General features: G+C 36.9%; 1 protein-coding gene across 1 annotated transcript in view; it reads left to right on the plus strand.

Annotated features, from left to right (window-relative positions):
- The window catches only part of ADAMTS19 (ADAM metallopeptidase with thrombospondin type 1 motif 19), a 144,585-nt gene that overhangs the window by 23,415 nt on the left and 104,942 nt on the right, over nucleotides 1-16,228 (plus strand). Inside the window, exons 3-6 of the mRNA XM_065663858.1 lie at nucleotides 5,499-5,664; nucleotides 12,645-12,817; nucleotides 13,739-13,822; nucleotides 15,441-15,598. Coding sequence (XP_065519930.1) covers nucleotides 5,499-5,664; nucleotides 12,645-12,817; nucleotides 13,739-13,822; nucleotides 15,441-15,598 — 581 coding nt within the window. The remainder of the gene's footprint in view (nucleotides 1-5,498; nucleotides 5,665-12,644; nucleotides 12,818-13,738; nucleotides 13,823-15,440; nucleotides 15,599-16,228) is intronic.

Genomic DNA, 16,228 nt, shown 5'->3' on the forward strand with positions numbered 1-16,228 from the left:
AAAGAAAAAAAAAAAAAAGAAAAATCACAGGAAGGATTGGATTGAATGCCATGTAGGCAGCTGAAAACCAGTCAACAGACACAATACTGACTCTCTTCCTGCCATGACTTCTAACTATGCAACACAGTGGAGTGAGCAGGTAGATAGAGAAAACCTCTAGAAGTACAATGTGTATGCTGTACAAAGACATAAAATGCAGTTAATTGAAGACAGAAGTTGCTGGTACATATGTGTTGTTTCTTCAGCTTTTAGCAAGGAAGGTATTTGCAGATGGAAAACTGTCTTGTGTTTGAATAACATGAGCATGTGAGCTTCTTACCCTGCTACCTATGCGATTTGAAAAGCTGTTTGAGCTTTGTTATAAAATTAGTAAGAGCTAGAGACTTTTTGTGTTGAGTTTAAGCTGAAGGTAGGTTCTGATGGCATTGTTAGAGTCATGATACTAAATTTAATCTGGGCTTTTAAAATCATGGGGGCAAATTTTCCTTAGAGTGGGATACCAATATTCAAATTAAAGGTTTTGCTTCTTTAGTCAAGAATAAATATTCAGTTCTGGAACATTTTGCAAATAGTAAAGAGTCTGAGATTACCAGAATGTGTTTCGAAACTAGTAAGTATTGAAGTAGTAAACAAGAACTGCATTTTGCACTGTATGTTGAAGTAAACCGTTCATTTTTATACTGCAGATGATACTAACATTTTTGTCCTGATGGATGTAATAGGCTTATTAAGCTGTACGTACATTTTCTACATCTGATGGTGATGCATTTTTCCTATGACAGTATTATTACTAGTTTAGGGCAGTATGGTAGGAACCTGAAGAAGTAGTTTCATACAGTCATTCCTAGCACACTGAGTGCATCTGCTTTGGATGAGACACAGTGGAGAGTACACTGCAGGGAAAATTTTTATTGTGATCATGGCAACTCTATGTCCATTTATTACTAAAATCTAGTTTAAGGTGACTGTTAAATGCATGAGGAGGCAAAAGACTAGTAAGAAAACAGGAAAGGTGTAACACAGTGGTAGTTTACTTCAGATGAGAATTAGCAAATTTTAAATCTACCACTCATTTAGAGGAACACGCCGTTATTAGATAATGTCTGTGTCCATGCGAGCATGCAGCTGGTAGATTGCCTCTTTGGGATGGCACCTTGGACTGCCCTGTGCCAGCCACAGCTGATGTCACTGGGCTCCAGCAGACCTGCTGTATGGCCCACCTGAGCCACTCAGCCAAGATGGCAAAGCCTATGGAAGAAAGAAAAGGTAAAATGCTGTCCAGCTGTCTGAGGAGTGAGGAAATAAAATGAGAATAACATCCCTGCAGACACCAAGGCCAGAGGAAGAGTTGGTGCCCCTGCACTGGAGCCTATCTCCTCACTGCAGGTTCCCCAGGGGTCCTCCCTATGAGAACCCCAGGCCAGAGCAAAGAGAACCCTGCAGACCATAGAAAGCCTGCTCTGGAGTCAATTTATCCTGAAGGACTGCAGCCCATGGAAAGGAAGAAGGGGGAAGTGTGAGAAAGCAGCAGAAAAACTGTTATGTGCTGACTCTAGCCCCGATTCCCCACCCACTCTGTGCTGCTCGGGGTGCAGGGCAAAGGTGTTGTTTTCATTTGGCTTTGTTTCTCACTATCCAAATATTTTTTTAATTGGCAAGAAATTAATTTTCTGCAAGTCAAGTTTTATTTGCCCATGATGGCAATAACTGCCTGTCCCTATCTCCCTGTCCCTATCTCAGCCCATGAGATTTTTCTTTTTAATCCTGTTTTCTCTGCCTGCCCTATTGGGGAGTGGGTGTAGGAGAGCAGCAGGGTGCATGCTGGCCAAGGTCAACCCACCACAGTAGTGAATTGTTTAGTAAATGAATTATTTTGCTTTGACATATCAATTGACAGAATTAGAAACTACTACTACCTGAATGACTAATGATAAATCATAGACCACTGAGACTCATCCTTTGGAGCTGGCGAACTGTTTAAAAAAAGTATAAAAAGCCCTAATATTCCGACATTTGTTAGAAGTCTGTGTATATAGTCTGCATTTATTACTGCTTTTCAGTGAATATCAGTGAGTATCAGTGAAAACAACATACTGGCAAAATGCTATTTTGTAACTGTCTTGTGGCATGTAAGGTCTCCTTTTTAACACAGTCTTATCTGTGCCCCATCTCTTTTCTGGGATATTAAAAGAAGAATGACTTAATCTCAAACTGTGAAACATACATGTAGGTATTCTTCCGTCATCCCCCCCTTTTTTTTCTTTTTGTGATGATAGCAAGGAAAATACATTTTATTCTTTTCTTCTCAATTCCTGTTCATAGGAAAACATATGCATTTTTCTTACATTCCTTTGCTGCCTCATTTGTATAAATACTGCAAGAAATAGTATTATGTTAAAAATATGCATTGTTTCAACTTTGAATGATAACAAGCTGCCACTCTGAATTGGTATGCAAGGAAAAGTATATACGAGTTTAAAGAAGCCTTTGCCAATCTCGACATTTCCTGGCTTATACTCAATATCTGGTAAATATATGCATAGGTGGTCTTCACAAATTTAGTTTGTTTTTATGTTTGTATAGCTTCTCATGGTAATATAACTTTATTAGAAACAGTAGACTTCAGGTTGTTGTAGGATACATGGCAGAATATCAAATATATATGCTCCAAATAGGAAAAAAGAAATTGCTGGGTTTTTTTAGGTATGAAATGCTGGGCAGGAAAGATTAACATTAGCATTCTAACATAGATGTTAGAAATGAGGTGGCATAGCAGTTTATGCTATGATGTCTTCCATCAGATGCAACTGCCCAGAATATCAAAATATTTTTCATTCTTCATCTTTCATCTATGATATTTCCAATTGGATGTAAGAAAAAAGGTCCAGCTTTTGTATTTTAGAAGAATTCTGATATGCTTTCTTTTCACAATTATTAGCATATTTCAGGTGTGAACTATTTTTATTTTAGACAAGACAAAGGTCAATTTTCATTCAGGGCTGGTGTTTCCACATGGCTTTTGTTTAAGAAAGTGAGAAATCTTAATATGACCTTAGCATATTATGGAGAGCTTTCCTTTGTGTTCATAGTCCTATGTAATGCTTTACCATGGTCATTTGATGAAGTCTGCCTTGTACCAAAGTGCTGCATAAAATAAATAAAACGCAAAGCAAGTACCCAGTCATCCTGACTTAAGGGGTCTGAGGAATTTTTTGTCAAATGAGGTTGTCCTGGGCTTTGAACTGTGCTGAGACATATGCTTGCAACATTGAAGTTTTATTTTATTTCAGGTGAGAAACTGAAAATGCAAGGATACATGAATGCAGGGGGAAAAATGGTTTATTGTGTTACCTCTGCATGAGATAAGTCCATCGTCCTGGTAGCTTTTGCAATTGCAGCTGTGAGCAGTGTTATTTTTTCAGATGAAACTATTTGGAGATGGATCAGTTCCTCAGACCACACAGTTCTACCCCAGATTCATATTATTTTATTTTTTTTTTTTTTTTAACTTTTGGTGTGCATTTTCATGAAATGGAGGTTTTGCCATTTGAACTTTCTGAAGCCTGTATTTGGCCCTTGCATCTAATATCTGAAAACATGTTGAAACTGTGGTGGTTTAATGCATGGCTTTGTTTTTCTCTGCTTTCTGTGTTTAGTTTTATGGTAGAAGATCTTCACTTCTAATGATTATGAAAACAGAGAATGAAAACAGAAAGACGACAAACATGCAATGATTGAATCTTTGTTCAAGTGGACTAAGACCTTGTCTTTTCTAGGTGGACAGGGGGAATCTGCAGCACCTGCAGCAGATGGTGGATAGCTATTCCTGTTCTATATCCAGGGTTTATCAGCATCTTTCATAGGCTAAATAACGATTAAAATTAAAAATCTGAGTGAAATTCAGTGCTAGACTTAAAACTTGAGTGAAAAATACTTTATGCATTTTATTAGTGTTTGAGAGCTATGTTTTACACTAAAATTTCATTTATCGTAACTTAGTTTATACTAGAAAAGTTAATTGTTATTTAAAAGTAACAGTATTCAAGATACAGAAGTGGTATCTGGTAGGTTTATGGAAAGTACTTGGCAATTCAAAGTACCTAATATTCTAAATAGATAATATTTAAAGCTTATGGTGAAGATAAACTGGCCTAAAAAGTAAGTTCAAGAAGGAAATGGAATAGCCAGAAAAACCCAACTACACTTATGTTTCTGTACAATATAAAGAGTGGCCGTTGAACCTGTTCAGTGTTCTGTAGCTAGTGTAGCTGACTGATCGAAAAAATAAATTCATGCGTTCACATTTATATAATGTGCTTGTCCAGAGAGATTGTTTTGGGTTTTTTTTCTTTTTAATGTAATGCTGTCTTATGTGAAAGAAACTGTATTTTGTACCAGCTATAGAATGTAATGTAATTTTCTTGCTTTGATCAGAATTTAATTTTGGTGATTTATTGATATATCAGGTAGGATAGGCAATGTGATAATGGCATCTACATAATGCCGGAAGAAACAAAATTCTTTTGTATTTCTCTCCATTCATACTATATTATAACATACAGAAGAACTCTTTGCTTCTCTCAGCCAGATGTACCACATTGTTTGCTTTTCAGCAAAAGTGTTTAATAGGTTTTTAAGTTTAGGAAATGAGAAAATTAACCGTCAGTCTTGCTGATGAATTTTCTAGGAGTTAAAAAAAAAACAGCCTACAAGACCTTGCTGTTCCTAGCTGTACTCTTGATAGAAACTACTGTCTGTTGGCAGCTTAACAATTTGAGCTGAGTTAGATTTGTATGGTATTTATGTGAATATGTTTCATAGTTGTTTTTTTAACTTTGGCCACACTTTTGTAATATTGGATATACATCTGGTGTGTTAGCTTTCTATATATTTTTGTACGTATAAATATGTTGGGACTGGGGAGAAGCTAATCAACTAGATGGCTGGATTAGGATGCTTTTCTGTTTTAGCTTCTGGCAAGCCAGGAGGGATTGCTGTCTTTTTTTATTTTTTTATTTTTTTATTTTTTTTAATTTGAAAAAGTGCAAAAGGAGTGTCACAAGATGTCTTTTCCAGCTTCGTATTTGTTCAGGATGTATTCATATGCCCTAGATTATTTGTGTTATTTCATTAAATATAGTTATCTAAAAATATGACAATACACTGAGTAATAAACCTAATGTATAAACTTCTCTGTACATGCTGTACATATTTAAATGACCCCATGGGTCTCCTAAAGCAAACTTTTAACATTCCATATCTTTTACTGTGCATCTGCTGTGGGCATGTAGCCACCCACCCACACAAATTAGTTGAAATAAAATGCAGTTCACTTCAGTAGAATAGCTTGTAAAATATAAAGGTAGTCACCTTGCTGGTAAGGTTACTAAACCAAACGGTTTTCTTAAATAGAGTTTTGTGGGTATTTTTCTACTGCAAGACTGCACAATTTCATAAACTCTTTAATTCTTATGTGTTCCTTTTGTTTTCCTTTGCAGATGGGATTTATACAGATTAATGAGGACTTCATATTTATTGAGCCACTGAATCGCACTTTGGCTGTGACAGGTCATGCACACAGGGTATACAGACGAAAAAGGTCCACAGAGGAGAAACTTTCTGAAAAGCCAGCTTCTCAGAATCAGTACTGTGGTGTTGTTACAGGTAATATACAAATCTTGCTGAAAAATCTAATGTAGCAGACATATTTTTAGGATATGCAGAGAGTAGTTGAAAACAGCCCCAGCAAAAGCATATCTGATTATTCTTGTACCAGTAACTTATGGTTGGCTTTGAGGTGACATGCTTAGGCTGCTTTTTCACTCGTTGGAAGAGGGTGAATATATATCCATATATATTCACATATATTAATATATATGTATATTTGAAAGTAGAAATCTTCAGGTCTTTTTTTGCTTCAACTTAACAATTACAACCTATTTCTTGTCCTTCTGTGTTTTTCTAGTTACTTAATTGCTTATTATGTGCAGTGATTGTATTTAATTTTTTAAGTGGTTGCACAGTCTATCACGGTTTTGGTTAGTAGTAAGTCTTGAACTCCCAAATGGGTCTGACACTGATATGAAATGATGTTTATAACAGTGTTCTTGTTCTGATTGACATGTATATCTGTATGAAACAATCCTAATGTATCTTCCTCAATGGCAGGTAGAAGAAATTGTTGAAGTAGCAGGGTTTCAACAAAAATTTTATACATAGGGATGGCTTCATAGTTTTCAATGGAGAGGGGAAAAATGACTTGTGAAAGATGACATTCTGTTATTTCTGTTTCACTGGCAGCTGCTCTCCTTCAAAGGATAGAAGACATCTTAATCTTTTGACCTCAGCATGAGGGTGTTTTAATGTTGTTGTGAGAAATTATTTTTCATCCCAGGAAATAAAGCGGAATGAATGTATATTTATAGGCATTTTTACCATGTCTCCTTAAAACAGTAAAAGCGAGATACTGACGAAGTGGAAACAGCAAAGCTGTTTTCTACTTTGCTAGTAGAAATAGCGAAGCTGGCCTGATCGGGCTAGGGAGCTGTAGTATGTGACATTTGGGGTGAGGAAGAAGGAACTGAGTTATTTAAGCAGATAAAGAAAGGCAAAGGAAGGATGCGGCTGCAGTCTTCTGGTACCTAAGGGGCTTCAGAGAGAAGATGAAGCCATGCGAGATATGGTACGACAGAATGAAAGAAAGTTGTAACATACATTCAAGGAAATTTCAGTTGGGCATAAGGAAGAAATAATCTCAGCAAGCACATTTTGCACTGGAAGAGGTTGCCTGGAGAACCTGTGAAGTCAGCCTCCTCAGACTTTAGAAAACGTGGCTGTAAATAGCTCTAAGAGAGTTGATCTTTGATACTTGCCTTGACTGAAGCATGAGGTTGGCCTAGCTGACCACCGGACATCCCATCTAAGATGAACTTTTCTGTGGCTGTGTGGTTCTTCCTGAACATTTCTACTGCTCTGTCCATTTTATGTGGTTGCAGAAAAATGTGTCAGTATTTTTTTCCATTATTGCTTTTATAATTAGGCATCCCTCCATGGGTTGAAATCAAAGATGAAGCAGCAAAGCAAGGCTCTTTCTTGAGTTATAAAGATGAACTAAGTAAATGACATGTAACTTCCTCCAGCAGGCTGTATATTTCTCTTCTAGGTATTGTGTTGCATTACCACAGCTTATCTAAAAGAGAAGTTTTCTTTATTAGCAAAAGTTGTTCACATAAATAGTGTTGGTTATTCTTCCCCATTAGTAATAAGTAAGTTAGAGATACATGCCTACGCGTTTGGGAGTGAGAAAGAGAGAAAATAAGAAGTATGCATAATGTTTGCACTGGGAAAGGGGTGAGAGGCATCTGATAAATAGCAACAATAGTATGAAATATGAAAATGAGTAAAGATGCAAACTCTTCTCAAGGACATTATTTTTCTCTTGTATTCATTACCAGTCATCCTTTCACTTTCTCTTATGCTCTAAAATGGGAAAGCCATCTTACTCTGTTTTAGTAATCTCATGCTCAGGGTTCTGATTCGGTGCAAATAGTCTGTCAACAGAGATTCAAATATTTGATTGAAATAGGTTTCATTATCTCTATTACAAGCCTGAAACTTTGAAATAACACAAGCTGTGCATAACTGATTAGCATCTGCTGGCATAGCCATGTTGCCAGGGGCGTAAATCTGCAATTTCTAACTGACGCTGTTGCTGTAGCAAGACCAGTCCCTCACCCTGCTGCTGCAGGTTATTTTACTAAGAGGCGCTGCAGTAAGTTACATACGTAAAAACTCTGTGTAGGACCAATTTGCTGGTATGACATGCAGTTAGCTAAATATCACCTAAATATTCACAGTACAGGCACAACCTTGAAGCAACAAAAACAAACCTTTCAGAAATATTTCAAGTCAAATCCTAAATTAAGTAGCTCGGTGAAGCAATGATGAAAGATACGAGTATGTGGGCTCTCTGATGCTTTCAGGTAAGCACTTTGATAGTTGTAGCTGTATGACACACAGGAACTATTTGTCTTGGCAGTAAGGCAACTTCTTATCAGTATGGAACTATCTTACAAGAGGATCTCTTGCTTCTGTGGTACTCAAGTCAGAATAGGTGCTCTGAGACAGGCTTTTAGGCTGCTGGTTTAGGGCCAGATTGATCTGAAAGACTGGCTAGCTATTAAGCAGTTGTGTTATTGCCAGTGATGAAATGTAATTATTAGAAGGGATGAATGTCAGTGCTGGAGGTGTTGAAGGATCACTTCTGGAAATAATAGCTTTTCATGCACATCTAGAAAAGGCAATCAAAGAAGATATTGTTTGTTGTCTGTTACTGTTGTGGGCTGGATTGAAAGATGTTACACAGCCAAACGTGTTTCCAGAGAACAAAGAACTTGTTTTTCTGAATGGGGTGGAGCTTTCTTATTAATTAGGGGTAGGAGAGAATCATACAAACAGAAGCAGATGCTTTTTGGATTTGTAAGAGTGTGCACGTATATCCTTTTCTTGAATGTGTGAGTTATTTACATATGTGAGCCAGCTGAACATACACAGGTCTCACGCTTCACACCTTTCTTAGCACATGGTCTTTGAAACCTTTAAAAGCAACCAGTTCACAAGTGTTTTATAGAGAAAATGTGAGAGAAGCAGTTGCAGTTAGAGCAAGGGGCCACACTGGAAAACCAAGCTCTTTTCCTTCTACCTAATCTGAAGCACTTGCTCAAGGGTGAAGTTGTTTGTACAGTAAACCTAACTCATTGTAAAAGAATGGGGCACATTGAGGGCAGGGAGAAATCTTCTTATATGGTCACTCCTTTTCACAAAGGCTAGTGAGCAAGACCTGTTATCCAGGGTACAGTAGGTTTGAGTTTTGAATCACTTTTATATTTGGGACACTGGAAGCCTCCTCTTTTACTTCTCAGTTCTTGCAATAAATGGTATAATGTTCTGAGTTATGAGTACATTGTGCTTCTCCTCTTAGAGTGATGCTGTTTTTCAGGAAAAAGCCTGCCAGTTTCACCTGATCAAAAGCAGAAGTTTGACTTTGTGGAATGTAAACTGGGTAGTCAGCTGGGAGAGCTGTGTTGGTTCTTGCTCGACAGCCTGTTTCAATGTGATAATAATGAAATAAAATGCATAAACAATATTGGTCATAGGTCTGGATCTATGAGATCTGACTGGATGGAGACTGGTGCACTTTGAGGTATTGGTTTCCATTCCTTGGGCAAGAAAGAAGTTACCATTCTGCTTTAAGACATTCAAATACCTATCCGAACTATAGTGAACATATAGCTTGTGGCTTCCTGAGCTCCTGAATATTCCTTACCTAGTCAGAATACTGCAGTTTCTGTTTGGCTAGGGTACCCATTTTCTTTTTTCTGAGAGAAGAAAGCCTGGAGGGTAACGGTGGTCACGCTGTAGTGTTAGCCTCCTGTGGACATATTCAGGAAATGCTTTTGTGCCTAAGGACTTGTTAAGTGTCCTGGAGTCCTGTAGTCATAGCTCATTCTATGTTGTCTCAGATACTTTATGCAGCCTGTGGTTATAGTAGCTGGATTTTCAGCTATTTTAGTTTCAAGGGCAAGGAGGGGAGAGGGAGAGGAATTTTTATTGTTTTGTTAACACTTCTTGGTTTTTTCTCTTATTTACTAATTGCCTACTGAATGTCAAATGCACTTGCTGCAGTATTTCTAGCCTTCTTGCTGGAGTACTGGGGTATTTCTAGCTTTCCTTTCAATCAACTGCATTTCAGTAAGAAATTAATATGGAATCTCCATATTTTCTATAGTTGCACAAAACATGGAAGTCTTATTGCACAGAACCCTCCTGTAGCATTTATTGCTTTTATTTTGCTAATTGCAGTTTTTAGACAAATTTATGTTTCTTTATTCTCAAGAGGCAGAGTTGGGTTCTTTTTTTTTTTTTCCCCAGTTAATCTGACTTGTTAGCACATGCATTATTGATGTTGGTAGGATTTTTTGCAGGAGGTATTACCTCCTATGTACTGTAGCTTCAGTAATGAGCAATTCTTTGTAATATTTACTTATGAGTATGTAAAGAAACAAGTGTTTTTGTTAAAGCCTATTTTGCATGTTATCTGCCAGTAATCATGGCAGTTTTTTGATTACTGCTGAACCAAAATTACTAATTCCATTTATTAAGGCTCTTAGTGATGAGCTAAAATTTTCAGATAAATGAGCTCTCACATGATGGGGATTTCTGCCAGCAATTTAGAAAGGGTTGGCTGGCCAAGAACAGATTGTCCTTTGGTTTGTTAACCCAGCAGATATCTGATGCAAATGATGGGCACTGCCCCTTGCAGCCATGTTGTCTGTAGAGCTGTGCAGTCTGCTTATCCACTACAATCCCGAAAGACAGAGGTTTCAAAAGTTTATGGGACTGCTGTCATCTTAGTGTTTAGCACAGTGCTGTATTTTATTGTGGGCTGCTTATTCTCAATTCTGAAGAAAAATGCACTACTAGCTAAAACTTCTGGAGGGGTGTGTTAGCAGACTTCTCTGAACAGCCATGCTAATATTAAAGTTTTCACCTATTAGCTGCTGCTTTTTACAAAGAAGTGAATAATTAACAAACTGTGTTGCTGGAAACTGCAGTGGAATCAATTGCTGCTCGTAGGAAGAAGGCAGATTGACCGAATGGCTCATGAGAGATCTTTTTTAACCCGAATGAGTTTACAGTTTAAACTTAGATCTGTAGGCTACTCTTGCAGCATTAGATGCTTCTGTGGTAAGTCATAGTTGTGTAGCTTGTAGGGTGTGGTTTTTTGGCACAAATCCTGACACTGAAGTTGTGTTAAAAATCATCCTTAAAAGTGTGACAATGATACACGTAATGTATATACACGTAATGAATATACTAGGCTGTAGATCCACAGCTAGCAAACACAAATAAGGCTACAGGCTAGCTGCTGTGCATTTAAGGCTAAGCAAGTATCTGAAGGATCAAAATGAGGAAGGTTAAAAGGAATATTTAGGTAGCTTATGAATTTATAAGTTGTTTCTAATTCTGTGCAATCAAGCAACAGTTGTTTATTTCTGGAGAATGTATACTTTTTTGTCTTTTAGAAAATTTGTTTGCTTAGCAGTGTTAGCATGTCTTACATTATCACCAGTTGTACAGGAATCCGTAAGCCTTTCTAAAATATAACAGGCTGGACTCAAGCACTCACATATGTAATCTTCAAGAAATTACTGCAGAAGATAAATGACTTTTTTTTTTTTTAATCGTGGATACTTTTTACATTGAAAAGTATATATCTACATTTTATTTATATTAAATCTGTATTAGGCATACATTTATATTAAATCATGGATATTTCTTCCACTGGTATCTTATATTTTAAAGGTAATTCATGAGTTCAGTGTCTTTAAGGTATATTTTTAGCACTTTCCTGAAGAGTAATTTATTTTTTGGAGAGTAGCCATGTGTTATAAAATGAGCCACAGGAACTTTCCTATTGGAGATGAGACTGATTAATTACAAAATATTTCCTCAAAATTTCTGAATATTTGATTGTTTCCAGAACATGTGTTTATAATTGTCATCTCAAGCATCACATTTTGTTGTAAATAGAGAGCCCAATATTCCATTGTGGAAGCTGGAAAAAATTTCACTCAATTTCAGTGACTTCAGTGAGATCAGTCCCAGAAGTTTTATATCCTCTCAAGGACATCTAACAGAATTTAGCTATTACAACAGGGAGTTTCATTTTATATTTTGTTTTAAATTAAATTATTTTTAATATCATTGCTAACTGCTGTATGCATATCTGACCACTTTCTGGCTTGTACTGCTTCTGTATATGTTTTTTTTCTTTTTCCATATGTACTGTAGCAATAATGGGGATTTTGTTATGGTTTTTGATGGGAAAGTTAAAATTAACATGAATGGTAACTTCTAGGTAACCATAAATGTAATGTATTTTCAATTTGGACCTTTCTTTGAGAAGCCTGTTTTCAGGGTTTTGTTTTGGTGTTTTATTTTAGCTGCTTATAATGACAGCAGCACTGACTTTAACATCACTTTTTTGTTTCCAACAAGCCTATACCCTACGTACATTTCTCTGTCATTCATCTAAAATATTCTTTCCTTTTTCCAAATCACTAAAATGTCTTTTCTTCATATTGAATTTGTGGCAAATCTGTATTTGTTGTCTTTTATGCTAAGACACAGTTAATCAAGATGTTTTCTCTGTAATTCATGTAAATGGGCAGATACCAGTTCTGCATTCTCAGTGAGACTATTTTTCTGTCAAATCTAACATGGTTTTACAAATCAAACTGGGCAGAATGTATGCTTTTATAGAAGTGTTAGGTAAAAGGATGCAAAGAATCTGAGTTTATTCGAGCTGCTGGATAAGATTTCTGATTTCTTGGTGTGAACTGTAATTTATATGCAGTACATGCTTTCAGTCTGAGCCTCAGAATTGCCGTGCTAAGTAAGTACATATTAGAGTAATATAATAGCTATTAGCATAATATATAATTAATAAATAATATAGAGTAATAAATAGTAGCTATTAAATTGCACATAATCAGTTATACCGTAATCACAGATAGCAAATCCCAGGTGTACTATATGGGTGGTTTGAAGGATGAGTTTTTCAAGGTTTTTTTATGTTACAGATAAAAGAAAATCCAAGAATCAAAAAGTATCAGAAAGTGGAAGAGGAAAACGATACTCTTACAAGTTACCTCAGGAGTACAATATAGAAACCATTGTGGTGGCAGACCCAGCTATGGTTTCGTATCATGGAACAGATGCTGCCAGAAGATTTATTCTAACCATCTTAAACATGGTAGGAAATTTAAAATCAATTTTGGTGCTTTACCAACCACACATGCATGATTTCATTGCTCCTTTTGATTATCCTGACTGAGCACCTGTAAGAGACATTCAGTACATGACCATTAGCAAGCTGTAAAGACTTACTCCATATGTTTTGCAGCATAGAACCATGGTGCTGCAGACTTAGATCTTCAGTGTCTGGTCTTACAACTTCAGGGTAGCCAGAAAGTGAGAGCTGAACAGCATGATTTTTTGTTAGAAGCTCATTATGTTGTTGGGAAGGCTGGGGTATTGGGTGGTTTCTGATGTTCTGTGCTTGTTATGAAGATGCGTTGTTGAGAAATTGTTGAGATTGTTGTTGAGAAAGATTGTGTGGTCATTAGTGGCTGAAAATAACAAGGGGTAATGCACTCACACAATTGCATCCCCTCCCATTTGTGTCTGGAGCTGTAGTGTGCTCATTTGGTGCATAAAGCAGTGAAAATTAGCATCTGCAGTGTACAAGGAAAGATTCTTCTCAGGACAGAGCATAAACTGTAAAATAAATACAAACTTTAACTATTCTGAATGGTAGTTATTGCCATGTCCTGGCTCAGACCACTCAGGACACAATCCTGGATGTGACTGAATAGAATTTTTCACGTGAATAGTGTTATATGCATGTGTAAACATTTTGAGATACAGGCTACAGTTCATAAAGTGGTCATGGCCATTGAGGGGAAAAGGTTTATTTTGTGCTCCCAGAATAAATGCTGCCTAAACTCTCCTTTCCCATCAGAAGACTAACACAATACATTAACTTAACATTCTGCTCAAATTATGGAGAATAAAAGCAGTCACAGTAAAATATCAGGTTCTGTTGGTTTTAGCCTACAGTGTGTTGTGTGCAACACAAGCATGACATATTTTAATTTACTGTTTTTTATCTTAGGTTTTTAACCTTTTCCAGCACAAGAGTCTTGGACTACAAGTAAATCTTAGGGTGACTAAGCTTGTCCTCCTTCATGAGACTCCCGTAAGTATATATTACCTTTCTTTTAGCTTGTAGAGGGTAATGCTACTTACTTTGTTGCTTCACAAAGGCTTGCAATAGTGAGTGACTGATGGTTGACAAATTTCTCAGCTTTTGAGCATTATTGTCCTGGTTTCAGCTAGAAGAGAGGATTTTCTCCCTAGTAGATGGTACAGTGCTGGGTTTTGCCTTTAGTATGAGAACACTGCTGATAACATACAAATGTTTTAGTTGTTGCTCAGTAGCACTTACTCTGATCAAGGACTTTTCAGTCCTCTTATGTTGTGCCAGTGAGGAGGGACACAAGAAGCTGGGAGAGAGCAGAGACAGGACACCTGACCCAAACTAGCCAAAGGGGTATTCCATACCACAGCATGTCATGCCCAGTATATAAACTAAGGGGAGTTACCCGGAAGGCCCAGACTGTTGCACAGAGATGGGGTGGGTATTGGTCAGTGGGTGATGAGCAATTGTATTGTGCAGCACTTGTGTCTGGGTTTTGGTTTTTTGTTTTTTTTTTTTTTTTGGTGGATTTTTTTTTGTTGTAACTTTTTAACTCTTTAACTGTTGTTTTTAAATCTGTTTTACTCTTTGTTGTTAAACAGTATTTTTGTTATTTCCATTATTAGTAGTAGTATTATTACTTATTTTAATTATTAAACTGTTCTTATCTTAACCCATGGGGTTTAACCTTTTTTTTCTGATTATTCTCCCAATTCCACTAAGGCTGGGGGAGTGAGCAAGCAGCTGCATGGTACTTAGTTGCCAGAAGGAGTTAACCCATGACAGCTAATAGTTATTTACAGTGCTGGACAGCCCCAATAAAAATTAAGCTTCTCTTAATTAATGAGCTGCTGGTATTGAGATTTCTCTGTACTTGCAGCTGGAAGTCAGTCAAGCAAATTTTCCATGTGGAAATCAGCTAGTTCTTAATAAAATCTGGTTATGCTCTGCTTTTTAGTGTATCTGTCTTAAACCTAGTGGACAGTAGGAGGAGAACTGGTCATCAAACCCCTAGACAAACAATATTGCACCTTTCAGGCGTCGTATCAAATCCTGTTCTTCATTCTGAAGAAAGACAAGTCAGCTGATACCCGATCGAGACTTTCTGTTAACCTGTGGTTTGTACATCATATTTCAGGACAACATTAACTTGATGTCTTGTTCCTTTTCTACAAAATATTATATTCCTTTAGTACTTTAGTTAGTTAATAAGAAAAAGAGATTCTCTTATCCATTTTTCTGATTTTAAAATCTTTTATTTTTCCAGTGAATAAGAAAGTATTTATTTATTCTGCGTCCTCTCAGCAGGTGGAGAAGTCTCATTTCCTACTCAAATTCTGGATCTTCACATCATTAATATTTCTTCACTATGGGTAATAAAAATCAGCGAATATTGAGACGAGAGTTCAGTGAACAGATCCACTGTATGCCACTGAGTGCACTGTCTTCACTTGTATCTTTAATGTGAGAAAAATGAGGTCTCTTTGGCTGAAGTTCAAATCATTCTGCTGAAGATACCATGCCACAAAAAGGGGAATGTTTTTGACAGTCAAAAAGTATTCTTAGTTCTATTTGCAGAATTATAATGTTAATAAAGTTAATTGATTTTTCTTTCCAGGCAGATATGTATATCGGACATCATGGAGAAAAAATGCTGGAAAGCTTTTGCAAATGGCAACATGAAGAATTTGGCAAGAAGAATGATGTGCACTTAGAAATGTCAACAAGCTGGGGAGAAGACATGTCTTCAGTTGATGCAGCCATACTGATCACAAGGTAAAATACTGAAAGATGAGCACTGAAAAATAAGCAGTGGCCTAATCCATACACAGATAAAAAAAAAATAATAGATCACCAATAGAGTTAAGATGAGGAAGAATGCAACTTAAGTCTTCTTTGCAGAGCTCCAAGCTTATGGTAAAGTGGTTGTAAAGACAGTTCAGAAAGCAATAGTTCCAAGGTGGTAAATATCTGAAGTGACAAGCAGGTCACTCTTGTTTCTTCGGCTATATAGCTAAGGCCATAGGTTAGATGCCTCTTTCCATGTGCCTTCATTTACCGAAGGCAGCACACACAGACCTGTAGATACTTTCATTCAGAACACAAATGCATATTCAGAGCTGGACTGGCATGACATTACTCACACTACTGAGTTTTGTTTCCCTCTAATGGATCTAGAACTGGTATATTTCATTGTGTACTAATGGTACATCATGTACACAGTATGTACTCTGCAGCCATAGGGATGTGATCCCAGATCTGCTGTTTCTTATAACTCTGAATTATCAGGCATTTAACAGATTTAGAAGGAAATATATCTCCAGCTCACCTCTTTCCTCCTTAGCAGATGCTGTCATGGCTTAGTCTGCAAGTGGTGTGAAGGGGGATGCATCTTGATGTTCAGGC

Source organism: Lathamus discolor, chromosome Z (assembly GCF_037157495.1).
Source record: "Lathamus discolor isolate bLatDis1 chromosome Z, bLatDis1.hap1, whole genome shotgun sequence".
Classification (NCBI taxonomy): domain Eukaryota; kingdom Metazoa; phylum Chordata; class Aves; order Psittaciformes; family Psittacidae; genus Lathamus; species Lathamus discolor.